Below are 10,694 nucleotides of genomic sequence, written 5' to 3'. Positions count from 1 at the left end.
TCATTATTAAAGACCGCTTTTCTGTACGAACCGGTATAGCCTACACCACACCCCTAGCAAAACAATAAAATTATTTGCAGAGACACATGATCGACTATCGCTGTTGTTTCAGAACCATGGACAGCGCTATTCGCTGCGTAGCCTAGTGTGTATGCATGTAGTATGGAGCTGTCCATATACAGAGCGGAGGACGGAGAGATTTGTAACGCTTGATTTATACGTCCGTTGTGTGAGCGCTTCCTCCTAGAAGTTGAAAGACAACGTGCATAAACTCACGGTTAAATCAATCATCGTTTTTTTGTTATTTAATCATAACAACTGACCCCTCGCAATTTTTAACAGCCCACTAAATCACTAATAAACAAACAATAGGCCTATAGGACACGTCAGTCCCATTTAATCCTTTAAATTAGTTAGGTCGACGTTATTTTGTCCAAAGTTTTAACTTGATAGCCTATATGAAGACTTCAGGCCTACAGAACTTTATCAATTACACTTAGGCTACATTTTACTGCCAAATTTCCAAATTTTTTAACAAACCGTCTAATCATCAGTTGCTCCTCCAAGCACAAAAAGGAGGCAGTAAATGTAATAATAAATGCACTGGTACTGTAATAAAAGTATCGTGTTAAGATCACTGTTAATATTTGTGCTTTAACATAAATAGGATGGGGATGGAAGAGCAGTCCACTGAAGATAGAGACTTCCAATCTCACCTGAATAATGTGCCGAAAGCACAGCTGCACAAGTGATTTGTCCAGGTAGTCCCCAACACACAGGCCCTCATCTTTAATTTTGCCCAGAAGTTGTATCCAGTACTCCATACCTTCTTTGCGCAGCACACCCCACCAACTTTCAATCCTCTGATTTGTAGTACTTGCTCCTGCGATGTAGCTTTGTTCACCAGCTCTACTGTCGACATCACTGCGGCGGAGGTAGGTCTGGATGTCTCGGACAACCACATTCTCCGTTCCTGCATCTGTCCGGACGATCCGGGGACAGCCACCGAACTCCTCCACGGCTTGTATAAAGTAGCCCCCTATGACGCGTGGGTCGCTGCTTGTGTATGCAGCTTTCAACCAAATTATTTTGCGCGAAAAGCCATCTATGCAACCACTGATGCAGATTCCATATGGCTTTAACTTATCGTAAGAATCTACATGCCAGATATAGTTCGGTCCTTGAGCAAAATACTGCCTACGGTTTAGTCTCCTGGATCGACGGATGGCTGAGGCATCAGGGTCCAGAGCTGCAAGAATCAAACGAACATCTTCCTTTTTTGCACGAATGCCATTCTTTAAGCACTTGTTGTGCATCCACCTGTAGCCATGTAGTCTCCCAGGTCCTTCCAGCTGCTGAATGATGAAATCTATGACTTCCCCGACATCAGCATATTCCTTGCGTTTAAGCCCATGCATTTTGAGCACCCGAATTAAGTGTCTCTTGCTAAGAATGACTCCATGCCTAACCGCAAGTGACTTAAGTATGTCATTGTAATTCATTCCTAGATTAAAATCAAATCAAATCAAATCAAACTTGTCCATGTTAACCATCAACAGTCTCTGCATGGAAATGACTGTAATAATTAACTCGGCCACGAGATAGTTAATGCGTGGCCACGCGTTATTTTTTTTTTTATCCAATGTCACCAGGGGGGCTCCGTAGAAAGCTCTCAGTGGTAGTGGTCAGTTGTCACAGACGAAGGTCAGAAGGCGGCCTAATGATGATGATGATGATGATTGGTATAGACTGGCATCTGGTGGACACAGAAGGGAACTGCAACAGAATTCAATTCAGTTTTATTTATATAACCCAAAATCACAAATACGCTTCAGAAAGAAAAACTCCCTTAAAAAATGTTAACAAAAAAATGCCTGAACATGAAAGGCTTTGTAGGTAAGGAGGAGGATATGAAATGTTTCTACAGTAACATACAGAACATAAATATTACTACAGTAACATTTAAACAGTATTACTGTTTTAAATGCCTCAGTGCATGTAAACACAAATGTTATCAGTTCATATATTGATCTCCATGTAAGCAGTTACTTTGGAATCTCTAATCAGAATTGTTTTGAAGAAACTGAATTTGTTTGAAGAAACATCACAACTTCTAACCATAAGACCTAAACAAGAAAGTCTTAAAGAATCCTTAGTACCTCCTCCGTCACCACAAGAACCATTAAAAGTCTGACGAGAACCACTAAATGTCCTCTAGAACAATATAAATGTACTTTCACAATCAAACCCTGGAACACTAGAACATCCTTAAAGAACTTTAGAACCGAGTCAGTGACTATTAGAACCTTCTAAGAAGGAACTCTTCTATGTTTATACTATTTCATGTTTTTTCTTTAATGGCTGTAACATTGAGGCTCTGTCGTCATAGCAACAGCAGCAGAGACAGGAAACCTGCTTATCAGCTGCTCGTCTGGAGACAGGAAGACACAGGGAGAGACAGGAAGAGACGGACAGAGCTATGAATGTTTTGAATATACTGAATATTTGATAGTATTTACACAGAACTCTCTTTTATGAGTCTTATTCCAGGATGACACATTGTTCAGGGTTTCTAAGTGCTGCAGCTCCATTTAAAGAAGTGATTTTATTCAATACCACGTCTCAACATAGCAGAGGATTCCTTTTAGTCCCCAATCCACCTGGATAGATAGGTAAAACAAAGTCTTCTCCATGGTAACACCATCAAACCCACAAACTAATGCAAACATCACAAACACTTGAAAGGATATGGTGTCCCACTAATCCAGTAAAGTTGTGACTTATGTAATGATACCGTTTTAACTATTCAAGATCAAATTCTAAGCTCTAAACTGGCCTCCTCCAACTCTGAAAACAGTGTGGGATGTTGGCCCTGCGATTCCATCAAGCTGACCTAACACGTTTACACAGATCTCTATAAGGTTGATGGATCGGATTGGATTTCTATATTTTCACACAGCCTTTTTTCAACATGTTTGTAACATTGATCAAATCAGGCCCTCCCATCTCAAAACCACCCAGAAAAATGTGTCCATGCATTTGTTACTTCAAGACTAGATTATTGTAATTTTGTTCCAATAAGTATCCAAAGACTCTCCAGTTGATCCAGAATTCTGCAGCTCATGTTCTGTCAAGAACTAGGAAAAAATCACATTACTCCTGTAATAGCTTCTCCGCCCTGGCTGGCAGTAAAATCCAGAGTAGAATTTAAAATCCTCCTCAAATACAAAGCCCTTAATGGTCATGCACCATCATATCTTGAAGAGCTTGTATTACCCTATTCAACCACAAGAACAGGGTTACTGGTGGTTCCTAGAGTCTCCAATGCGAGAATGGGAGCCAAGGGAAGCAGGCACTCGTCATCTCCCGTCTCAAATTCTGCAACTCACTCCCAGCTGGACTCCTGGCAGGACTCCCAGCTGGATTCCTAGCCTCCGCGATCAAACCTCTGCAGGGTATCCAGAACGTGGCAGCATGACTCGTATTCAACTTGCCAAAGTTCTCCCATGTGACCCCTCTCTTCCGTTAACTCCACTGTCTCCCTGTAGCAGCTTGCATCAGATTCAAGACGATGGTATTGGCCTACAAAACTGTCAACGGAACCGCCCCGATCTACCTCCAAGTGGTAGTCAGACCCCATGGCTCAGCTAGAGCGCTTCGCTTGACCACTTTGACTGGCCGGCTGGTACCAGCGTCGCTAAGAGCAAGGTCGCATAGCCACATCACAACTGTTCTCTCCATCATGGCACCGCAATGATGGCACAAGCTCCCTGCCGATGTGAGGACCGCAGAGTTGCTCCCCATCTTACATTTACATTTACATTAAGGGCATTTAGCAGACACTTTTGACCAAAGCGACTTACGATAAGTACATTTGTCGAAAGAAAGAAACCACAACATATCATTGCCGATAAAGTTAGAACGAAAAAATAGAAACAAGTGTTAGGTCCTCATTTGAGTAAAGTAGTAGCTGTTCAGCAAGTATACCTTAGGTACAACAGTGCTAGGTACATAGAAGCGCTTTTTTTAGGGGGGGGGGGGGGTGTTAGTGGATCATGCTATGCAGAGTCGAGGTGAAGTCTGAAAAGGTGAGTCTTGAATCCTTTTCGGAAGATGGCAGCGACTCTGCTGTCCTGATATTGGTCGGGAGTTCGTTCCACTCAGAGAAGAGTGTGGGCTTTGCTAAGCGACATTTGTTTGATTTCAGCGATGGTGGTACCAGCCAGCCAGCTGAAGTAGAGGAGCGAAGTGCTCGCTTCAGGGCATGAGGTTTGACCAGTGTTTGAAGGTAGACGGGTGCCGTTCCATTGATGGCCTTGAAGGCCAGTGCCATCGTCTTGAATTGGATGCGTGCTGCAACAGGGAGCCAGTGGAGGTCATGGAGAAGGGGGGTCACATTTGGGTAGATTGAAGACATGGCGTGCTGCAGCGTATCCGTAAGAGACTCAAGTTCTCATGTTCTGAGTATCTTTGTGGATGTTCTGAGTATCTTTGTGGATGTTCTATGTCTCTTTGTGGATGTTATGAGTATCTTTGTGGATGTTTTGAGTATCTTTGTGGATGTTCTATTTCTCTGTGGATGTTCTAAATGGATGTTATATGTCTCTTTGTGGATGTTCTGAGTATCTTTGCGGATGTTCTATGTCTGTTTGTGTATGTTTTGAGTATCTTTGTGGATGTTCTATGTCTGTTTGTGGATGTTCTGAGTATCTTTGTGGATGTTCTATGTCTGTTTGTGGATGTTCTGAGTATCTTTGTGGATGTTCTATGTCTGTTTGTAGATGTTCTGAGTATCTTTGTGGATGTTCTAAGTAGATGTTCTATGTCTGTTTGTAGATGTTCTGTGTCTCTTTGTGGATGTTCTGAGTATCTTTGTGGATGTTCTGAGTATCTTTGTGGAAGTTCTATGTCTCTGTGGATATTCTGAGTATCTTTGTGGATGTTTTGAGTATCTTTGTGGATGTTCTATTTCTCTGTGGATGTTCTAAATGGATGTTCTATGTCTCTTTGTGGATGTTCTGAGTATCTTTGTGGATGTTCTATGTCTGTTTGTGGATGTTCTGAGTATCTTTGTGGATGTTCTATGTCTGTTTGTAGATGTTCTGATGACTTTGTGGATGTTCTAAGTAGATGTTCTATGTCTGTTTGTAGATGTTCTGTGTCTCTTTGTGGATGTTCTGAGTATCTTTGTGGGTGTTCTATGTCTGTTTGTGGATGTTTTGAGTATCTTTATGGATGTTCTATGTCTGTGGATGTTTTGAGTATCTTTGTGGATGTTCTATGTCTGTTTGTAGATGTTTTAAGTATCTTTGTGGATGTTCTGAGCATCTTCGTGGATGTTCTATGTCTCTTTGTGGATATTTGCGTCTCTTTGTCGTTTTCTTGTGGTCTCTTTTTGTCCGGGTGTCTTGCTCCATGGACGGGAGGTGGGAGGGACTCTTCAATATCTGTCCTCAGGGCTCTTTTGTCTCATAATTTGTCCTTGTCTTGACATGTGGAGACACCCCATCCGACCTGGTGTGTCACTGTTGCTGAGCTGTGATTGGACAGTCACAGTTGAGGGGCAGGGCTGAGAGCACAAACAGACAGGTCTGACTTATTTCCTTTTATGATGAAGGAAGTTAAACACTTTGAATGTTTCTATTGTCGTCTGAATCCCTGCAAACACAAACAGACACACACAGTGTTAACATCACTTGTGAGAACATTAAATCAACTTCCTGCAGACACATCACAACCATAACAATAACCAAAACCACACATGTATGTCCCCACAACGCTGCTTATACCAGCACACACACACACACACATCTGGATCCCATCAGAGAGGCATGTCGACACCAGCAGCTCTGAGATCAGATGACACAGACAGGCCACTGCACTCACAGTACTACTGCTACTACTATTACTGCTAATAGTACTCGTAGTACAGGACTACTAAAACTACTGCCGTTGTGTCCAACCACAGGATGGTTAGAGGAAGAGGAAGACAGCTGCTGCTGAGACAAACAAAAGAAACTCGGAGATAAAAGAGTGAAAAAGAAAAAGAGGTTGAACTGGATAGAAACGAAGAAGAAGAGAATTTAAGAAGATGAGGCTGTCTTTTGGGACTCTGGTCTTCGTCTCTCTGCTGTCCTCCTACTGCAGCGTCTCTCCAGCGGACGATTGTTCCAGCATGGCCGTCCGTAAGTCTTCTTCTTCTTCTTCTTCTGATTGATGGACATGTCGGGACCGGTTCCTGTTCCAGATCATGACATGAAGATTTAAACAGATTCTCCCAGCATGCACAGCCTGTGTCTGTCTTTCGTTCAGTGTCTTTGTGAGAACACATTTGCTCCCTGAAAGTTTGCTTGGTAATGTCATAGGACATGTTATTAAACTGGGGTTATTTTATTAAACTGGGACATTTTATTAAACTGAGGACATTTTATTAAACTGGGACATTTTAATAAACTGGGACATTTTGTTAAACTGACGACACTTTATTAAACTGGGACATTTTAGGTCTACAGACTGATATGTATTCTGGTCTCTGCAGGTCTACAGCAACGTGGCATCATGACTTTTCGTAAATATACACGTCACTTCCTATGGCGTGTTATCTGTACGCAATTCGAGCTATCCGCGTGTATGTGTACGTTCTGAGCGAAACGACCCATCACATCCGCGTGTTTGTCAGCGCCCTCTAGCGAAACGACCCATCACATCCACATGTATGTAAACGCCCTTTAGGGTTAGGGTTCGGGTTCGGCGTTGATAAACACGCGAAAAGGCAATTGTGCGTAGTGATGACAAACCATAATGGCATATGAGTTGGCGTGTCATACATACGCCATTTCATGAGATCAGTCTGTCTACAGACTGATGTGTGTTGTGGTCTCTGCAGGTCTACAGACCGATGTGTGTTCTGGTCTCTGCAGGTCTTCGGGCCTTCAGACTGAAGATCAACTGTAACTGGACGACCCTGAATGAGAAGCAGTTGAAGGAGATCCAGGCTCCGACCACCAACGTGTACCTGCCAGTCCTGTACCTGGTGGCCTTCATTGTGGGTCTGCCCTCCAACCTGCTGGCTCTGTGGGTCCTGGTCTTCAGGACCAAACCGCTCCCGTCGACCACGCTGCTGATCAACTTGACGGTGGCCGACTGTCTGCTGCTGCTGGTCCTGCCATTCCGGATCGTGTACCACTTCCGAGGGAACCACTGGGAGCTGGGCGAGCCGTGCTGCCGCGTCGTCATGGCGATGTTCTACGGGAACATGTACGGCTCAGCGCTGTGTCTGGCGCTGGTGGCTCTGGACCGCTACGTCGCTCTGGTTCACCCATTCGGCGCCCAGACGCTGCGCAGCCGGCGGATGTCTGTGTACATGACAGTGGCGGTCTGGGTGGTGGTCCTCGCCGCCATGCTGCCCCTTTTGGCGACGCAGCAGACCTACGTGCTGGACGAGCTGCAGATCACCACCTGCCACGACGCGCTGCCGGAGGAGGAGCAGGAGAACTATTTCCTGCCGTACTTCGCCAGCCTGTTCTCTGTCTGCTTCCTGCTGCCCTTCCTGGTTGTGCTGTACTGCCACACCGCTGTGCTGCGCACCCTGCTGGCTGAGGGGAGGCGCTACAGCCACGCCGTCCGGGTGACGGTGCTGGTGCTGCTTGTGTTCAGTGTGTGTCTGTTGCCTAGCAACATCCTCCTCCTCCTCACCTACGGAGACAGCTCACTGGATGGAGACGGGGAGGACCTCTACGTCTCCTACATGGTTAGCTTAGCGGTGAGCACTTTCAACAGCTGCATCGACCCGTTCATCTTCTACTTCGTGTCGGTGGAGTTCAGGGAGAAGGCCGGCAGCGCTCTGTGTTGCCACGGCGGCGCTCTGTGTTGCCACGGTGATGGTCTGTGTTGCCACGGCAATGCTCTGTGTTGCCACGGCGACGCGGAGGACCAACACTCGTCTCTGGGGATCAAGGTGTCGTATTTGTCATCGTCATCAGGCCGGAGGTCACAGGTCACTGTGCTGTCCACGTCCAGTCAGTGTGGGACGTCAGAGACGCCGTGAGGACAACGGTGACCTGATGGTCACATGACATGATGGTCACATGACCTCATCCTCATTTTATTTGAATCATTGATTCATTTAATTTGGTTAATAAAATGTCTTAAATGTCGTTTTGTTAGATTTTCATTTTGAAAATATCCTGAAAACATGAAAGATTACTACACTATCAGTTATCATTAAATTCTGTCGATCCACTTATAATAATTATAATAATAGTAGTATTAATAATAACAATGATAATAATGATGAAAAACAGTAAATGGCCTCATTTATATAGCGCTTTTCTCCAAAGCGCTTTACATTAATGACTGTCATTCACCCATTCACTCACACATTCACACACCACCGGTGGAGTCAACCACGCAGGGCAACCAGCCCATCAGGATCAATTAGGGTGAGGTGACACCAGGCACTCAGCTAGGAGGAACCGGGGATTGAGCCGGGGATCGAACCAGCAATCTCGCGGTTGCCAGCCAACCCGCTCTACCTCCTGAGCTAAACCCCCCCTAATGATGAAAATGATAACAATAATGATTATGATAATGATAATAATAATGGTGAAAATAATAATATTAATAATAATAATAATGATGATAATAATAATGATGATAATAATAATAGTAGCAGCTTTACTGTCCTTGAGGTTGATATGGAGAGGTGATTGATCCCTGATGACTTGATTGATTGTAGATTCTGATCAAAATTAGCTCATTATACATTTTGTTTAATAAAAAATAAGAATATCAAATATGCTGCTCATGTGTTTGTCTTATATTATTAATAATACATGTTATATATTATTAATATCTAATAAATATGATATAAATACTCAGCCCTGTGATAGACTGGTTACCTGTCTGTCTCTACATGTCTCCCTGTGATAGACTGGTTACCTGTCTGTCTCTACATGTCTCCCTGTGATAGACTGGTTACCTGTCTGTCTCTACATGTCTCCCTGTGATAGACTGGTTACCTGTCTGTCTCTACATGTCTCCCTGTGATAGACTGGTTACCTGTCTGTCTCTACATGTCAGCCCTGTGATAGACTGGTTACCTGTCTGTCTCTACATGTCTCCCTGTGATAGACTGGTTACCTGTCTGTCTCTACATGTCTCCCTGTGATAGACTGGTTACCTGTCTGTCTCTACATGTCAGCCCTGTGATAGACTGGTTACCTGTCTGTCTCTACATGTCTCCCTGTGATAGACTGGTTACCTGTCTGTCTCTACATGTCTCCCTGTGATAGACTGGTTACCTGTCTGTCTCTACATGTCGGCCCTGTGATAGACTGGTTACCTGTCTGTCTCTACATGTCAGCCCTGTGATAGACTGGTTACCTGTCTGTCTCTACATGTCTCCCTGTGATAGACTGGTTACCTGTCTGTCTCTACATGTCAGCCCTGTGATAGACTGGTTACCTGTCTGTCTCTACATGTCAGCCCTGTGATAGACAGGTTACCTGTCTGTCTCTACATGTCCCCCTGTGATAGACTGGTTACCTGTCTGTCTCTACATGTCTCCCTGTGATAGACTGGTTACCTGTCTGTCTCTACATGTCTCCCTGTGATAGACAGGTTACCTGTCTGTCTCTACATGTCTCCCTGTGATAGACTGGTTACCTGTCTGTCTCTACATGTCTGCCTTTGATAGACAGGTTACCTGTCTGTCTCTACATGTCTGCCTTTGATAGACAGGTTACCTGTCTGTCTCTACATGTCTCCCTGTGATAGACTGGTTACCTGTCTGTCTCTACATGTCTGCCTTTGATAGACAGGTTACCTGTCTGTCTCTACATGTCTCCCTGTGATAGACTGGTTACCTGTCTGTCTCTACATGTCTGCCTTTGATAGACAGGTTACCTGTCTGTCTCTAAATGTCTCCCTGTGATAGACTGGTTACCTGTCTGTCTCTACATGTCTCCCTGTGATAGACTGGTTACCTGTGTCTCTACATGTCTCCCTGTGATAGACTGGTTACCTGTCTGTCTCTACATGTCTCCCTGTGATAGACCTGTCTGTCTCTATATGTCGGCCCTGTGATAGACTGGTTACCTGTCTGTCTCTACATGTCTCCCTGTGATAGACTAGTTACCTGTCTGTCTCTACATGTCTCCCTGTGATAGACTGGTTACCTGTCTGTCTCTACATGTCTCCCTGTGATAGACTAGTTACCTGTCTGTCTCTACATGTCTCCCTGTGATAGACTGGTTACCTGTCTGTCTCTACATGTCTCCCTGTGATAGACTGGTTACCTGTCTGTCTCTACATGTCAGCCCTGTGATAGACTGGTTACCTGTCTGTCTCTACATGTCTCCCTGTGATAGACTGGTTACCTGTCTGTCTCTACATGTCTCCCTGTGATAGACTGGTTACCTGTCTGTCTCTACATGTCGGCCCTGTGATAGACTGGTTACCTGTCTGTCTCTACATGTCAGCCCTGTGATAGACTGGTTACCTGTCTGTCTCTACATGTCTCCCTGTGATAGACTGGTTACCTGTCTGTCTCTACATGTCAGCCCTGTGATAGACTGGTTACCTGTCTGTCTCTACATGTCAGCCCTGTGATAGACAGGTTACCTGTCTGTCTCTACATGTCCCCCTGTGATAGACTGGTTACCTGTCTGTCTCTACATGTCTCCCTGTGATAG

At 44.6% G+C, this 10,694-nt stretch overlaps 1 protein-coding gene across 2 annotated transcripts; it reads left to right on the top strand.

The window, feature by feature from the left end:
• The first annotated feature begins 5,519 nt into the window (after window positions 1–5,519).
• LOC311013664 (proteinase-activated receptor 4) lies at window positions 5,520–9,061 on the top strand. Of its 2 annotated transcripts, none has more exons than XM_084009800.1 (2): window positions 5,520–6,185; window positions 6,921–9,061. In XM_084009800.1, exons 1-2 carry the CDS (start codon window positions 6,092–6,094, stop codon window positions 8,045–8,047), a joined length of 1,221 nt encoding a protein of 406 aa, XP_083865926.1. In that variant the 5' UTR covers window positions 5,520–6,091; the 3' UTR covers window positions 8,048–9,061. The 2 variants fall into 2 exon arrangements, with proteins under 2 accessions (XP_083865926.1, XP_083865927.1); XM_084009801.1 differs by having other exon boundaries at window positions 6,887–9,061.
• The last annotated feature ends 1,633 nt before the right edge of the window (window positions 9,062–10,694 follow it).

Source organism: Eutrigla gurnardus, assembly GCF_963514095.1.
Source record: "Eutrigla gurnardus genome assembly, chromosome: 5".
NCBI lineage: Eukaryota > Metazoa > Chordata > Actinopteri > Perciformes > Triglidae > Eutrigla > Eutrigla gurnardus.
Note: the sequence above shows the minus strand (reverse complement) of the source record. Positions and strands in the feature narration are given on the sequence as shown.

Bases quoted from the DNA above. Each gene is read 5' to 3' on its own strand.
- LOC311013664 (XM_084009800.1), top strand. From the start codon at position 6,092: ATGAGGCTGTCTTTTGGGACTCTGGTCTTCGTCTCTCTGCTGTCCTCC. The intron at 6,186-6,920 runs GTAAGTCTTCTT...TGGTCTCTGCAG, and splicing joins TTGTTCCAGCATGGCCGTCC to GTCTTCGGGCCTTCAGACTG.